This window comes from Dama dama, chromosome 5 (genome assembly GCF_033118175.1).
Source record: "Dama dama isolate Ldn47 chromosome 5, ASM3311817v1, whole genome shotgun sequence".
Classification (NCBI taxonomy): domain Eukaryota; kingdom Metazoa; phylum Chordata; class Mammalia; order Artiodactyla; family Cervidae; genus Dama; species Dama dama.
The window spans coordinates 91,825,107-91,842,846 of NC_083685.1; the positions used below are offsets into that span (position 1 = coordinate 91,825,107).

The 17,740-nt window shown below is 46.3% G+C and overlaps 1 protein-coding gene across 1 annotated transcript in view; it reads left to right on the forward strand.

The window, feature by feature from the left end:
- The first annotated feature begins 503 nt into the window (after window positions 1–503).
- The window catches only part of ABR (ABR activator of RhoGEF and GTPase), a 192,998-nt gene continuing 175,761 nt past the window's right edge, over window positions 504–17,740 (forward strand). The window contains exon 1 of the mRNA XM_061143007.1: window positions 504–1,760. Coding sequence (XP_060998990.1) covers window positions 704–1,760 — 1,057 coding nt within the window. The 5' untranslated portion in view covers window positions 504–703. The remainder of the gene's footprint in view (window positions 1,761–17,740) is intronic.

The window sequence follows — 17,740 nt, forward strand, 5'->3', positions numbered from 1 at the left end:
ACATCGCCTTTCCCGCACCTTTTCCTTCTCAGTCCCAGGCGCCGCCCTGACCCGGGATGGGAGAGACTGAGGAGGGCCGGGCGGCGGGAGGTTGGCAGCAGCCCAGGGCGCCCCCGCGCGCTCCCTCCCCGCCGCTCTCGCCTCCTCGGCCGCGCGGCCCCGCGCTGGGGAGCGGGGAGCCTGTGCGGTCTGCGCCGGCGGCGGCGGGAGCTGCGCAGCGGGACTGGCCGGGAAGGTGCGAGTCGGGCCCACGGCGGCAGCCTCCGGGGTGGGCTGCTCCGCAGGCCCGCCCAGCCGGGCGCTCTCGCAGCCTCCCAGCTGCCCGAGCAGCCCAGAGGCGCCCGCGAGGCTCCGCCCCCGGCCGCGGCTTTCCAGACGTCGGAGCTGGGGGGCAGCCGGGCACGGAGCCCGGGCCGCAGACCGCGGGCTCCTCGCGTCCTGCCCCCGGGGGCGGACCCAGGGCCCCGGGGCCCCCGCCTCCACCGCCGCCGGTGGCCGCTGACGTCAGGGAGGCGAAACCGAGAAGAAAAAGGCTCGAGGGCGGAAGGGGAAAAAACTTTATTATTATTGTTTTTTCCCTTATTTTCTCTCTGGAGCAGAATTGAAGGGCAAGCGACTGCGTCAGCGCGAAGAGAGCCGGGCGCGACCCCAGCCCGCTGCGCGCGGAGGCGCTGGGCCCCGGAGGCCCGAAAGGGCGCCTGGCATGTGGGACCCCCAGGACTTTGAGCGCCACTGGCGGGCCGAGTTCCCTGGGGAGGAGGTGCCCGTTATGCAGCTGGACTCGGTGCTGGACATGGAACGCGAGCTGGAGCGCAGCAAACTCAAACTGAAGTGGCTGCAACAGGTGCTGGCCGAGGAGAAGTTCAAGGCCGTCTACCTGCAGGCGGCCCTGGAGAAGCGGGACCTCGGCTGCGGGCGCCCGGAGGGCGGACTCGGCGACTGCGGGGGGGCCTCCGCGGAGGAGCCGGCGCCGGCCCGACCGGAGCGGGAGCCGCCGCCGCGGCCGCCGCGCGAGAAGGAGGGCGCAGCGGGCGGCGGTGATGGAGACCACAGGGGCCCCTCGCTTCCCGACCCGGCGGTGGCCGCCAGGACCGAGAGTACCCCCTACGCGTGCCTGGACCTACCCACGTGGCCCCGGGCGGCGGGGGCCGGGGGCGCGGTGCGCAGCCTGACCGCTGCCATCCACCAGCAGCTCCTGCAGCCTCGCCTCCTCTTCAGGCCCCGGGAGGACTGCGCGCCCCCTGGCCACCATGGCACGGCTCCCAGCGCCGGGGGAGAGGAGCGGTCCGCCGGGCTCCGCGCGGGGCGGGGCTCGGAGGAGGGCGAGGCGGACGCCGCCTCGGGCGCGGATGATGGGGGCGACAGCAGTGACCACGATTTCGAGATGGTGGATCTCAACGAGAAATTCGCCCTCAGCCAGTTGCTTGTGGCCCCTTGCCGGCCCGGGACCTGCGATGAGGCCGAAAAGCCGGCGCGGGCGTACGGTTCCCATCGCTTGATGCACCTGATCCTCGGGGGCCGGCGGCAGGTGCGCGGGAGTCGGGACCTGGAGCAACTGGAGGCAGAGGCCAAGGACGGGCGGGGCTCGCCCCCGGCGGCAGAGGAGCCCCCCCGGCGTCGGGCTCGCGAGCACCTCCCCCAGTGGCGGCGCAAGAGGTTCCTAGGGCTGCCCGAGCGGGACTCGCCCAGCCACAGCTCGCCCGAGAGGGGCAGTGACTGCAGCCGCAACAGCTCCGACCACGAGGACGGCTCCTTTCCAGGTAGGCGCACTCCTGCTTGCATCCTCGCCTCTTGTATCCTGTATCTTGAATCCCCCACCCCTCCCTGGCACACCCTGATGGTCCTGTTTGGCCTCAGGCGCCTGAGCAGAAGGGAGCTAAGATTTACGTGTTTACGTTGAAGGCACTTGTAGTACTTTAAAAAAAAATGATAGTGCAAAGTGGATTTCTGTTGGGCGAGTTTAAGAAAATAAACATTACGACGATGACAGGGGGTGAAAAGATGATGCCCTCGACCACACCGTGGGAGGAATCTTTCGTTTGGGACCTCAGCCTTTCTATTTCCTTGCAGCATCACTGCCACCCCCACCTCCAACTCATCCTCTCAGGTCGGTCAGATTCCTCGGCGCCACAACTGATAAGGTATCCTTCCTTCCACAGACTCCAGCGGTTCTCATTTCCCCAGATTCCTCGATATGGAAGTCTCAAACTTCCACTTAATTTTCTGAACGGCTCTCGCATCTTCTCCAGCCTGTAACTTGTGTTCTGGCCAAAATGAAGGAAGCTCTCACGGTGGGAAAGGTTCATAACCCTCACTACCCCCATCCTTTGCTGACTGTCCCCTTCCTAAAAGGCAGCACCTGGTCTGTCGGCTTCCTAGGAGCCTGAGTGGGAAGGGGAGGGCTTAGAATCCTAGAGTTTTTGAGCTGGCAGAATGGCCAGAGATCATGCCTGCAGTCAGGCCTTCATTTGATAAAGGAGGAAACCTAAGCTCAGAAAGATTAAGTGCTTGTTGGAGCCAGCTGGGACCTCCCCTGGGGCCTCCTGTCATTTTCTTGTTTCTCTTCATATCTGCCCTCTCTTCTGAGGACAGGACCTGGGCTTTGCCATCTTGTGGTGGAATCCCCTTTCAGTGGTCAGCATGGTGCCTTGCATATAGTAAGTGCTCAATACCTATTCATTGAATAAATGGATGATTGCATTGAATTGAATGCAGTCTTCTGGCCACCCAGCTCCCCACAGGTTAGGAATGGGAAAGGGGCCCAAGAGGAAAAGACAGATAGGAATGTGGGCTGTCCTGTGACCAATGCTTTGCTGCCCCAGGGACTGTCAGAGTCTCCTCAGCCATAGGGAAAGCATAAACTGTCCTCTGGTTGGGTCAAGCCAGGAACTTAAGATGTTTTCCCTGTTCAGTGAAGGATTAAAAAAAAAAAAAATTAGAAATCACTGATGCTGGGATTCTTCCAAAATCTCCATTATTAGATCTTATCTGGGTGAGCTTGCATTTGAATGAAAAACTGTCCACTTTGCTAAAAGCACATTTGGAAGGGCCATCAAGTCATCTGTTGTGATCAATTACACTTATTCATTAGCAGAGATTGGCTGCTTCTCCCATAGGCAATGCTTTTGCTGCCCATGCTAGTAACATTTTTATGTGCACCCTTTAACTTAGAGTCTGAAGATTTCATTCTAGTGCCAAGTTCCAAATGCCCTCCATAGAGACTACCCAAGGGGCCCAGGGCCGCTTTAGAGCTGGCTGCAATCGCGTCTCCCCCCAGACCCACATCAGTCACTCTGCCCGATGTGCCTGAAGCACTGCTCTTCCCCCAGGTGGTGGTTTGATTTCTGTGCTCTCCTCTCTCCTGAAGGGCACTCTAGCACGTAGAGCACCTTGATTCAGATTGGGAACTAATTCCCTCTGCCCTAACAGTTTACAAGAGGTGGTCTCTCTGGGTGGACCAGTGATTAAAAAAAAAAAAAAAAAATTCCCTTCCTCTGAACTGAAGACTCCAGCCAGGGCTCATGTCTGGCACTCCTGGCATTGGCTCATGGTGCCTGAGCTGGTTTTCAGGCTCCATTCCAGGACCCTTCTGCAGGGCAGGCTTGTGTAGGGAGCTCTTGGAAAGCTGCATGTGGGGGCTCTGCCTCCTGTTTCCCAAACCTTCCTGGTGAGGAAACAAATAGAGGTGGACACGCATATTCATGCAGGCATGCAACACATCCATGCATGCCTGTAACAAGTATACACACGTGCACATGGTCACATACGAGTGTCACGCGCACAGAGTCTAGGCAGAAGAGCCTTCAGACATACAGAGGGTGCTGCAGTGGAGAGGTTAGAGGACAGGCTTTTCCAGCTGTGGGTGACAGCCAGCCCACTGGAATCAACGTGATGGGGAGAGAAAGCGTCATAGACCTTCTCTGGCTGCCTGCCCTTGGCCTTCCCTCCTTCACTTCTCTCCATAGCTCTTGCCAAATTACCACCTCAGATGCTACAATTTTGCATGTGGATCTTATTCATTCTCTCTCTCTGGTAAAATGCAAGCTCCAAAGGGCAAGGATTTTTATCTCTCATCCCCTGACATAGCCCCAAAGCCTGAGTTTCTAACACATAATAGGTGTTCCATAAATATTTTTTGAGTGATAGTTTTTTTTTTTTTATTTTAATGGAATAGAATGGAAAACATCAAAGTGCATTGCACACAGTAATGGTGAGTGGTAGTCTGCTTTAACTTTGTTTCGGTTCTGTACACTTGTGAATGTATACTGGATGCTGATGTAGAATGTATTTCATGCTAAGGGCTGGGTCAAAAGATTTGAAAATACTGATAAAGATCATGGGCTCTGAAGCTAGACTGCTTGTATGACCTTGGGAGAAGTTATTTGAATTTTCTGTGTTTTGGTTTTCTCATCAGTTAAATGAGACTAATAAACACAGATTACATCATACCATTGATATGAAGAATAAATGGGATATCATTTCTAGAGGGCTTTGAACAGGGCCTGGCAATAGTAAGTACCCATAGTATTAACAAACTATAACTAATTACAACTCTGGGTCGTTTTCTTTTTTTTTTTAATTTAATTTAATTTTTTTCATTTATTTTTTATTAGTTGGAGGCTAATTACTTTACAGTATTGTAGTGGGTTTTGTCATACATTGACATGAGTCAGCCATGGATTTACATGTATTCCCCATCCCGATCCCCTCTCCCACCAGGGTCATTTTCTTTAAGTCAGTGCTTCAGAGCTTTCCACTCTCAGATCATTCTGGATCTCAGGTGGTTTGGTTTTTTATAGTGCATGTGTTTTTTTTTCCTAGCCAGGCTCTGACTCTTTCTAGAACCTTCCAGAAGCAGGGCAGGACCCAGGGCAGAGTGGTGATCTTGGCTCATGAGGCTCTCTAGCTGGATTGGCCCTCAAACCCCTCCCTCTCCACCAGGAATCATGCCCATTGTTGCTACTCAGAGAGCCTCACCCCATCGGGTTTTATTGCACAATTCAGGCTTTGCCTTCCTCTCAGAGTTTCAAGGAGAGAGAGCATGTGAGACCTCACGTAAAAAGGCCCAAAGGCAGAAGTGCCTCCCTCCTTAGAAAAGGGTCGTTTTCTCTTAGCTGAGGGGCAGACCCCATACCAAGACACATTTGAGTTTGTTCTACACGTAGACAAATCAGGGTTTGAGTTAGAATGCCAGGTCTTCTTTCTTTATTTTTTTGAAGTGTTTATTTGGCCGCCACAGGTCTTAGCTGCATGGCGGGGTGGATTCTTAACCCCTGGACCATCAGGGAAATCCCTAGAATACCAGTTCTTTTAGCATCTTCCAGTTAGCATCTTATTGCCCTGTTGGTACTGAGGCCATGGGTGGCGTGAATGAAGGTGGTGATGTGAGTGGGGTGGGGGTGGGGGTTGCAGAGCTGGAATCAGCCACGTTGGGTCACATGTGCTGAGAAGACAGACCCATGAGTGTGCCCAGGCTCAGCCCCGCAGCAGGTGTGAGGCCGTCAACAAGCCGCTGGCCTTTCCACATCTCAGTCTCTATTAACAGAAATAACAAGAATAGCTAACGCTTCCTGAGGGCTTGCCTTGTGCCTGTTCCTGTTCTAAGCATTTTACATGTATTAACTCATGTATACCACACACCAGTTTCGTAAGACAGGCCCTGTTACTGTTTCCATTTTATGTATGAGAAGCGTGAGGCTCAGAGGGCTTAAATAAACCTGCCTAAGGTTACCCAGCTTGGGTACCTTGGTAACCCACAGGGTTACCCTAAGTGGCACTTAGAATTTGAATGCACGCAGTCTGACTTGCAAGTCTGTGCCTTTAAACACCAAGCTATACTGCCTCCAATGATAGCATTTACATCTCAGGGTAGTTATGAAAATGACATACAATAAAATACTTAGAGAGTTGACTTTATTCACACGCTGACCTTTAAATGCATATGTGTGTATATCTGTGTATTCATTATTATTATTTTGTCACTAAAGTCCCCAAGAGACCCCAGTTCATCTGCTGAGGTCAACCATGAGGGCTGCTGCTTGCCCATGGGACTCCTTGTGGACTTAGCCTCACAGGTGAGCAGTCTGCCTGCTGGATTTTAGGTCTCCCCTCCTCAGCTGGGAGCTCTTGGGCTCCCAACAACTGCCCGGCCACGTGTGGAGGCCCTGATATTTTTACTTTCATGTGGGCATGCTTCTGTATCACCCCTGCTATCTGTCACCCTGGGTGCTTGTCCTTCTTCAAAGTTTATGTGTCCCTTCTGTAGACTCTGGTGTCCCCTCTGTGACACGTGGACCAGAGTGCACTCTCCCAGCAAAAGCCCACGTCAGGCATCCTTTTGACTGGCAGTACCATTCATCTGGTGTTCTGATCATCGTTCAGATGACAAAGTAAATATCATTAATATTTTAAATTGGTAGCTTTTTTTTTTTTGCTTGCATTAAACTTGGCTTAGTGGAGGATAAACAGTCTTTTTTTTTTGCCGACCCTCAAAAATCCTTCATTCATTCACTCATCCGTTCCACTCGACAAGGATTTACCCAGGTCTTGCTTTGTGCCAGGTCTGTGTTAAGGGTCAAGACTGCAGAAGTCGGTGACCTACCCTCAAGATTCTCATTGGCCTTTTTGCTTCTAGGGTAGGAACTTTTTTGCTTCTTCTCTTTAGATAAAGGAACAACTTTCCAGCAGGTAACTTGTTAAATCCTGAAATGAGTGACGAAGTAAGGCCTGTCATTTAGAACCTCAGCGACACACAAGGGCCTCAAATGAGAAAGGATCTTAGATTTGGTCTAAGAGTCTTCCTGTGCCTCCCCAGGCAGGTGAGGATCCTCGAGCCCTAAGAGTAATAACCTCAGGGTCACACATTCATGACCCTCAAGCAGGGTCCAGGAGCCAGATCAGGGCTCTTTCCATTGAGGCCTATGGTCTTTTCTTTCTTGGAATTTTAAGCCGAGAACGCTTAAGATGTGAGTCCTGTTGAAATCATAGTAACAGGAGCAGTAGACTGTCTCATTTAACCTCATTTAGTGGGTGGAACGGAGAAGGCAATGGCACCCCACTCCAGTACTCTTGCCTGGAAAATCCCATGGAGGGAGGAGCCTGCTGGACTGCAGTCCATGGGGTCGCTAAGAGGTGGACACAACTGAGCAACTTCACTTTCACTTACATGCATTGGAGAAGGAAATGGCAACCCACTCCAGTGTTTTTGCCTGGAGAATCCCAGGAGTGGGGAGCTTGGTGGGCTGCCATCTATGGGGTCGCACAGAGTCGGACACGACTGAAGCGACTTAGCAGCAGCAGCAGCAGCAGTGAGTGGAAGTTATTCTTCTCATCTATAAGTGAATATTCGGAGGCTGGGAGAGGTGAAGACATTTACCCAGCCTCAAATAGCTTGTGGTGGAGACAGCATGGAACTTGGGTCAGTCTTACAAAGCTGACACTTCTAGCTTCCAATATGTAAGGCTTTCCCGGGCCTGCTGTAGATTTCCAGATTTCTCTACTTGGGAGGCCCTGGCATCAGATTCTGCCAGGCTACCAAGAGAGACTTTTTATTCTTGATCTTCATGGGAAATATATTTCCTACTAGGTACTCATGTTACCTAGTTTATTTGTAACCTGATGGGTTATTTTCTCTCTTCCTGTTAGTGAGTAATGAGATTTTTGCTCCAGGAAGAATTCCTTGTGTTCAGCGGATGTGTCTGAATGTCTTAACTCAAAAGTATTGAATTTTCAGCCTTAGCTGTGATAGAATAATTTTTTCCCCCTATACTGTGTTGTGGAGAGATATTAAAAAACTATTAGGGATACAGGATCTGGTGGTTGGCTACAATTCATTTTTAACCGAAGGGACATGGATGGTATCACTGTTTGCTTGGTTTTCTAATGCATGTTCCCTGCCCCTCTACCATCTTAGCACTGTTCACACTTCATGAACACCAGCCAGCCAGCCAGGTGTGGGTGAGCTTGTTAACAATGTCTTCCTCCTCTACAAGTAGTAAATGCACCCAAGCCTGAAAACTTTTCCAGTCCTCTGATCTGTTTTTCTTCTGATGAAGAGTCTATTCACAAAGCAGTTGGCTCTGTATTTGACTCTGGGTCTTTGTGTATGTGTGTGTTTTTGTTTTTAATTAATTTATTTGGCTGAGTTTGTTCTTAATTGTAGCATGCAAGATCTTTTAGTTGCTGCGTGTGGGATCTAGTTTCCCTATCAGGGATTGAACCCAGGCCCCCTGCACTAGGAGCTCAGAGTCTTAACCACTGGACCACCAGGGAAGTCTCTGGATCTTTGTGTTTTAAAGTCGGGATCTTTATACCTTTTCCTGGCTTTGAAAGAATGGTACAAACACTTTCTGCATCTGAAGAATGGGCTGGATGTTGCCTAACTTGTAGGGTTGTATGGCTTCCCTTGGACAAGTTACTGACTCTCTCTAAGCCCCAGTTCCTTGTCTGCCAAATGGGGGTGATTATGATAAAACAATATGATACTCTTGTCATGAAGCTACAGTGAGATAATGTGTGTAGAGTCCATAAGCACACAACAGGGCACGTAAGTGTTTAATAAATCTTAGATGGTGTTACTGTTACTGTCTTAAGTCCAGGAACTCTCAGTCTGCTGACCCAGGCCATGGCTCACACTTATATTTCTTCATGGAACGAAGTTCCCCAAGCCTCTTCATCTGCCTCTTTCTCTCCTTTCTTACCTTGCTCCAGGTCCAGTGATGTTTTGCTCCTTCAGAGGGAAACAAGCTTTCTTAGTCCTCTGTGGTCCCTAATCCTTCCCCAGTCAAGCCCTGTCTCCACTGCAAAACCATCATCTGTCTTCTCCGTATATCCTGTTCTCTACCCTCTTGGCTTCAGCCAATGCTCATTCTTGTCAGTGTCTTTTCCAATGCTTTTTCTGTTATTTGAGATGCCCTCCCTCCTTCTCTTCCCCAGTTGTGAGTCCTTCCTTTAAGGCCTGGCTTTTTCTGTGGAACCTTGTATTAGTTAAGATATGGGTTTGCTGCATTCAACAAAACCCCAAAAAAGTAATAGAGAGGTTTATTTATCTCTCATATAAAGGAATTCTAGAGATAGAGTCCAGGGGAGAATGGCGAGCCTATAATTGTCAGGAATCAATGTTTCTTTTTGCTTTTCTGTCTCCAGGTTGCCTCATGGTCCAAAATAGCTACTGGAAATCCAGCCACCACATTCTTATTTCAGACATGAATTAGAAGAAAGGGAGAAAGGACATAGGACTGGGTAGTATCTGCTGGTCTGCCTTTTAAGGCACTTTCCTAGGAGCTTCTCTTGACAGTTTTTGTTTAGATTTCACTAGCCATCTCTAGCTACAAGGGAGGCTGGGAAATGTAGTATTTTATCTGGGCATATGGCCACCTCAAATAAAATAGGGGCTCTGTTGTAAGGAAAAATGGAAGAATTGATATTGAGTAGGCAACTAGCAGCTTCTGGCACAAGCCTTTTCCAAGTACTCCAACCCATCTTGTGGTTCTTAGAGTGAGCCCCATACTCAAACAATTGTTTTATTATTGTGCCATCTATTGATTCATTGACCCAGTTAACAAAAAACAACTGAACCACTGCTCTGTGCAAGGCACGATGCCTTTTATATGTTTACTGTGAAGTGTTGCTCTCAAACTAAGAGGTTAGCTGGCTCCTCGAAAGCAGGGATCATAGGTTATCCTTCTTTTTCTCCCTCACAACAGTATCTGTCTTTCACAAGGCTGGGTGCACAGCAGGTACTTGATAAGTTGTTGTTTAGTCACTAAGTCATGTCCTACTCTTTTGTCACCCCGTGAACTGTAGCCCACCAGGCTCCTCTGTCCATGGGATTTCCCAGGCAAGAATACTGGAGTGGGTTGCCATTTCCTTCTCCAGGGGATCTTCCCTTGATAAGTAGCCGGTTGATTTTCTAAGAATCACAAAGGAGAAGCTCAGTGGAGACTTAAATTCCAGCGTGGTACTGTGCCCGACAATTCTGGTTATGTAAGACTTGTTGTGGGTTCAGTCTGGTTTTGAGGAACCATAGCAAGAGTGGGACCTGGGTCACCTCTGAACATCAGGGCTGGGTGTTGTGGCCACATGGACTTGACCAGGTGTTGGGGTGGATTTGGCAGTTTAGGAAACGATTCTGTTTGGATTCTAAACTCGATTTACAAGCAGAAATGTCTGTGCCTGACTGACTGACTTTACCACTGCTCAGTCTGTGTAGCTGTTTTTTCCATCGCGTGAATCGCTCCTCTTATTTCTGCACTGCAGAGCTGCGGAGTAAATCTGCAGTCTTTCTGCAGTGAGCAGAGCTTTGGTTTGTGTTCCTGTCTTCCCATTTGATCCCTGCTCTTGTCTGCCTGAGATAAGACTGTCTGAAGGGAGGTTGCCTAGAGCTTATGTCACGTCTTGCCGTTGCTGCGAAAATGATTGTTTTAAAATTTTTATTGGCACTTAGGAAGAAAGAAACTAGAAGATATTTTGCTTCTACTACCTGCAAGGCACTGTGTTACATGCTTAACCTATGTGATCACATTTAATATTCAGAACAGTCTGCTGTTCTTTTCTTACTATAAAAGAGGTAATACTATTCTCTGTTTTGCAGTTGAGGAAACAGACCTGTTAACAAGCCCAAGTTTGCTTAGGGCTAAGTGGTGGGATTGTTTATTCTCCCATTCAAATAATTAACTAATTAATTACTTATATTGAGAGATCATTCACATGCCATAAAATTCACCTGTTTAAAATGGACAGTCATGTTCTGTACTATATTCACCAAGTTGTGTAATCGTCACTCGATAATTCTAGACCATTTCCACCAGTCAAATGGGACTGTTTTGAGTCTAGGCTTCTACAACTGTGCCGTTTCCTCTTCTCACTTGCCACATGCAGTGATTTAAAATAACTAGACCGGCTTTGGAGGAACATCAGGGCTAGTTTGGGTGAGATATGTACATAAAAAGAGCATCGCCTGTGAAGTCGCTTTCTGTCCATTACTGTAGCAGTCCTGGTATCCCTTTGAGTTGCTGCAGGATGGGGCTGGCTTTAATTGCTCTGGGCCCCATCCCTGCTTGTGTTGCCTGAACTTGAAACAGGGGGCAGAAAATCCCTCATTCCTGCCCTGGGGATGTGATTGACATGGCGGGAGGCACCCTTATACTGACCTGTATCTTATTTGTCTCTGCAGCCCCAGAATGTCATAGTTCTTGATATATAGGAGGTGCTTATAAATGATCATGAATATGCAGAGGTTTATTCCATTACCTCTAATCCAAATCACTGCCATAACTTATTGTTCTGCCCTTAGCCTTTCTCCTCCAGCCCCAGTTATCTTCTGCATTAAAGACGAAGTGATTATTCTAGCCCCTAAATCGAATGAGATTAGACAGACCAAAGTGATCATACCAGCTGTCTGGCCCTTTAAAAGACTTTCCCCCAAGTCCTACCTAGCAACTACTACTTCCATGCTATTGGCCAACACTGAGCAGCATGGCCTGAGCTGCCAGGAGGGCTTAGAGAATCAGGAATTTTCTGTCTTCAGCGTCTATAGTAAAGAATGTTAAGGGAGAAGGGGAACTGTGAATGGCTTTTGGAAAACCAGCCCAGTGTTGGCCCCACAATCCTTGCCTGAACTTGAACATTCATTTGAACAGTTATAAAATGGATTAAAATGGTTTGCCTCTTTGTTCCCCTGCTGGATTTTAAGTGCCTAAATTGTGTACATTAGAAGATGATCATTTTAGAACATTCTAGTATTCCTGCCTCTAACACAATGCTGGCATATTGTATTTATTGAACAATAGAGAAAGACTGTGGGCTTCCTTGGCAGCTCAGTGATAAAGAATCCACCTGCCAATGCAGGAAACATGAGTTCAATCAGTGGGTTGGGAAGATCCCCTGGAGAAGGAAATGGCAAGCCATCCAGTATTCTTGCCTGGGAAATCCCATGGACAGAGGAGTTTGGTGGGCTACAGTCATAGGTCGTAAAAGAGTTAGACATGACTTAGCAACTAAACAACAAGAGAAAGATTGTTTATTTTTCAAGTAAGAATTTTATGGACAGACTATTGGGGTCTTTAGCATTTAACACCTTTTCATTTTCTCTGCCTCTTCTTCTTCTTTAGCTCCCCTTCTCCTCCTCCTTTTTTTTTTTTTTTTTTTGGACCGGTAGGACCAATCGGTGACGTATTCTAGAGCTTATGATTCTCAAGGGCTGTGTTGTGCTTTTTTTCCTGATGCTGTTTTCAAACATCACCATTTCAAACATGCCCCAGGGAGATTTTGAAATGTGCCCTCTGGCTTGCTACCATGTCCACCCTAACGGTCGAGAATTTGCCATTTTGCATCCCTCTTTCTGATAGGAGTGTGTTGTTTCCTGAAGGTGGTCAATACAATACTTCAAATCTGCCCAGCTAGGCCTTCCTCAGCTAATGAAGATTTGTGCTAGTCATTAAGACCATAAACTAAATATTTAGAATCTCCTTTGCTCTCTAGGAACATGGTAGGTAGGATTATATTCTTGATTCCCTTGAAAATGAGTGGCACTATTTGCCTAGTTCTAACCAGTGAGTTTGAATGGAAATGATGTGTGCAACCTCCAAACCAGAGCATTTAGTGTTGGAGTGAGATCCTTCAGAGCATTCTTTTTCATTTGCTACTGTAATGTATGCTGTTCCAAACAGTAGCAATTCCGTTCTTGGAGGGAGGGCAATACAGAGCAGAGCTCCTATTGAACCCTCAGTGGACATGTCCTGGAGTGAGAAATAAACCATTGTTATCTTAAACCACTGAAATGTTTGGTGCTGTTTGTTACTGGAGCATTGCCTCGTTTATCTTGACTGATACAAACTCCTGACTTATATTCATACAGAAGAATGGCTCCCTGAGCCTCAAAAATCAAAGTAATGTCCTGAAAATCTCCAAGTTCCCTTCTCATAAAGGCCAAGTGGTAACCATAGCTGTTTGTTTATGTATTTGAGAGGGTGGGTCTCAAATATATGAAAAACAATGTCAGAAATGGCTGAACAGTTTCACCATTGTTTCATTCAGTGATTTGCTAGAAGGATTTATAAGACTCAGGCTTCCCTGATAGCTCTGTTAGTAAAGGATCCACCTGCAATGCAGGAGACCCCAGTTCAATTCCTGGGTTGGGAAGATCCACTGGAGAAGGGATAGGCTACCCACTCCAGTATTCTTGGGCTTCCCTTGTGGCTCAGCTGGTAAAGAATCTGCCTGCAATGCAGGAACCCTGGGTTTGATCCCTGGGTTTGGAAGATGCCCTGGAGAAGGGAAAGGCTACCCACTCCAGTATTCTGGCCTGGAGAATTTGGGTCGCAAAGAGTTGGACATGACTGAGCGACTTTCACTTTGACTTTATAAGACTCAGTAGCAGACTGTACTCATGACTAAGATTTTTTTTACAGAGGACTCAGAGAAAAATCAAGAAAAAAAATGTGTGTATCAACAGACTCCAGAGAGGTTCACAACAGGCCTTTGATTGTCCTTCCTTGTCTGAGGCCATGTTGGAATGTTCTAATAGCAAACTATTAATATGAAGACATGTGTGGAATATCTTCCCTCAAAGCAGTTTGTCTGAATCTCAAGGTTTGAATTTTTTTTTTTACCATAAAGAATAGATTACCTCTATGCAAATTATTTTATTTGACTGACAGAACAAAACATCAGTTCAGTTCAGTTCAGTCGCTCAGTCGTGTCCAACTCTTTGCGACCCCATGAATCGCAGCACGCCAGGCCTCCCTGTCCATCACAAACTCCCAGAGTTTACTCAAACACATGTCCATCAAGTCGGTGATGCCATCCAGCCATCTCATCCTCTGTTGTCCCCTTCTCCTCCTGTCCCCAATCCCTCCCAGCATCAGGGTCTTTTCCAATGAGTCAACTCTTTGCATGAGGTGGCCAAAGTATTGGAGTTTCAGCTTCAGCATCAGTCCTTCCATTGAACACCCAGGACTGATCTGCTTTAGGATGGACTGGTTGGATCTCCTTGGTAATAATACTTTATCCTAGTGTTTGCTCAAATAAACAACCCAACTTTACACCTAGAGGAGTTTGAAAATGAAGAACAAACAAAACCTGAAGTTAATGGAAGTAAAGAAATAATAAAGATCAGAACAGAAATAAATGAAATATAGAATTACATTAATTCTATAATAAATATAGAATTAATTCTATATGGAGTAAAATTATAGAAGTAGAAAAGATCAATGAAAGTAAGAGCAGATTCTTTGAAGAGAGAAGCAAAACTGACAAAGCTTTAGCCAGGTTCATCAAAGGAAAAAGAGGACCCAAATAAGTAATATCAGAAATGAAGGCAGAGAAGTTACAGCCAATACCAGAGAAAATACGAAGGATCAAAAGAGATTATTGTGAATAATTATGCACTGACAAAATGGAAAACTTGGAAGAAATGGATGAATTCCAAGAAACATACACTATCCATGATTGAATCAGAAAGAAATACAAAAGATGAGCAGACCACTACCTGTAAAGAAATTAAATCAGTGATTAAAAACAACAACAAAAAACTCTCAAACACAAGTCCAAAACCAGGAAGCTTCATAGGTGAATTCTACCAAACATTTAAGGAATTGACATGTATTCTTCTCAAAGTAAGGGCTTCCCTGGTAGCTGATAAAGAATCTGCCTGCAACGTGGGAGACCTGGGTTTGATCCCTGGGTTGGGAAGATGCCCTGGAGAAGGGATAGACTACCCACTCCAGTATTCTGGCCTGGAGAATTCCATGGACTATATAGTCCATGGGGTTGCAAAGAGTTGGACACAACTGAGTCACTTTCACTTCACTTGTCAGAGTATTCCAAAAATTTAAGAAGTAACACTTCTGAACTCATTTGATGAGGTCAGCATCACCCTGATACTAAAATCAGATGAAGACACCATAAGAAAAAGAAAATTATAGGTCAGTATTATTGATGAGCATAGATGCAAAAATCCTCAACAAAATATTAGCAAACCAAATTCAACAGCACATTAGAAGGATGGTATACCATGATCAAGTGGCATTTATCCCAAGGTAGCCAGAGTGATCTAATACCTGTAAATCAGTCAATATGATGAACCACATTAACAAATTAAAAAATAAAAATTATATGATCATCTCAATAGATGCAAAAAAAAGCTTTTGATAAAATTCAACATCCATTTATGATAAAAGATGTCAATGTAGTTAGTATAGAGTTAACCTACCTCAACATAGTAGAGACCATTTATGACAAACCTATAGCCAGCATTGTACTCAAAGCTGAAAGGATTTTCTCTGAGATCAGGAACAAGACGAAGATGCCCATTCTTACCACTTTTATTCAACATAGTATTAGAAGTCATAACCATAGCAACTGGACAAGAAAAAGAAGTGAATCCAGATTGGAAAAGAAGAAGTAAAACTGTCACTTTTTACAGATGACAATACTATATATAGAGAGAATCCTAAAGATACCACCAAAAAACTATTAGAATAAAAGTTTTGAGACTTTTTATGAGGAACTGGTCACATGGGCACATTTGGCTAAACAGCCAATCATGGCAACCAAATATAGGCATCCTCAAAATGTAGCTACATGTGCATTACCAATCTTGATATTTGTGCACTGCTGAAAAGCATGGTCCATTGCTCCAGATGCAAAATCATGAAAAGGACACTAGAAGTTTAAAACCATGTGGATTATGCATGTGTAATCAGTCATGTCCACCATAATGTCATTGTTCTAGTAGCATATTAACTTTACTTGTGACAATGGAATGTACAGGGATTTTTCACATTTGGAATTAGCATGACACTCAGAAAAGTTCCAGAAGTACAGTGCAATTTTCCAGCGTCTTTGTCTGTTGATTAAATTTGGGGGGCCCTCCTCACAACCTACTCAACCACTTACACTATTATTTCAAATCATAAAGAATAGACTTTTTGAAATTATCAGTCTGTAATTTGGGAATACCTGACTATAATGATATGGTTTTGCCATTCTGAGTGTTTAGTAGAAGTATATATTACACACATACTTTAATCAATACAGCCCCATGAGGCTAAGTATCATTATTCTTATTCTATAATAATAATGTCTAGAAACATTGAGTCACTTACCCAATGAGTCACTTAGCTAACAAGTAACAGGGTTACGATTAGAGCCCAGCTCTTTCTGGAGTCAAAGTTACTCTACTCCATCTTGCCACTAAATCTTAATCTTTCCAGGCTACAGCTACTCATTTCTAAAATAAGGTGATTGGACTAGATGATGTTCCAGGCCTAATTTCATGAACACTAGTAAATTAGATGGGCTGGGACTCTGTACCAATGGTTTTAAGAGCTTGGCTTTGAATCAGAAGAACCTATTTTGGATCCAGGCTGTAGGCTGCTTGTTATTTTGTGCCCTTAACCAAATTAATTTTTCTATGAACCTATTTTCTTTTCTGTGCAATGGAGATAACTCTATCTCACCTGATGTTGTAAAGATTAAGTGAAATAATATACAGAAAATATGTAGCACAGGGTCTGGCATACAATAAGCTCTGCATAAATGTAAACAGTCACTGGTTTGGTGCTCAGGAGCATGTGGTCTAGGACCACATTGCTTGGATTTGAACCCCAACTTTGCCACTTAATGCTGTGGGACTTTGAGCTAACTTAAATTTTTTGTGCCTTAGTTTCCTTATCTTGGAGAATGATAATAATATGATGAATACCTAATTAAATTGGTATGAAGATTAAATAACCTGATATATAAAGCACTTAGCACCTGACATGTAGTAAACAGTATATGTTGGCTAATTTTATTATTATTACTATCACAGACATTACTGGTTTGGCCATGCGCATGAATTATGTGCATGAAATAGATGGTAAGAGGAACATGCTCATCTTGTTGCCTGGTCATATCCTTAATTGAAACCTGAGGCTCCTGGAAATCCTGCAGTTTGAATAATCCAAGAGCTGAAGCAGTGGAGCGTCCAATTACGGATGCTTCCCAGCTGCAGGCCGGGGAGGAAGGTGAGGGCTCCGCACTGTGGAGCTGAGGTTGTGGTCCTATTAGAAGAAAGCCTTGCTTTGTATGCAGCTGCCTTGCCTTCAGTTTGGCTGCATAATTGTGCCTTTTTGTTTTATTTTAAAGCATCTTGAGGAATTCAGAGCCCTCTCCCGCTGACAGTCAGCGGAGAAGGCCACAGAGTGTCACATCTCTAACGAGCCTCTCGGATGCTCTGATGGCCCCGTGGAGGCAGCCAGGCGGGGAGCCTGCACACAGGCCCGTGCCTGCAGCCACAGGCTCCCTTTGAGCCCAGGCCACCATGCAGGACTTCATTATGGGGCTCCCCATGCACCCCCAGGACCCCCCACGCCTGTCCTCATTGTCTCAGAAGGTCATGGTGTTCTTCCTGAATGCCGAGCTTGTTGGTAACCTTTGTGGGCTGGCAGTGAGAAAACAGAAATTAATTATTCATATCAGCGTGCCTGAAGGAGCTGTTGTTTGCAGAGTTGACGCTTCTTCTGGCTTCCAGACCGAGGATTCCCCAGGGCCTTTGGACAAGTGGGTAGACAGTGTGGTCCTTGGAGACAGCTGTTCTGAAAGCAGGAATGGCAAGTGGCTGGCCTGGCCCCGGGCTACATGCAGTCTGCTGATGTTCTTTGTTTGGGCTGTAGGGGGTTAAAAATTTTTTTAATTGGGAGGTTTCACATAAAATTTGGATTTTCTGAGTTTTCTTGAAAGATGGGAAGGTTGACAA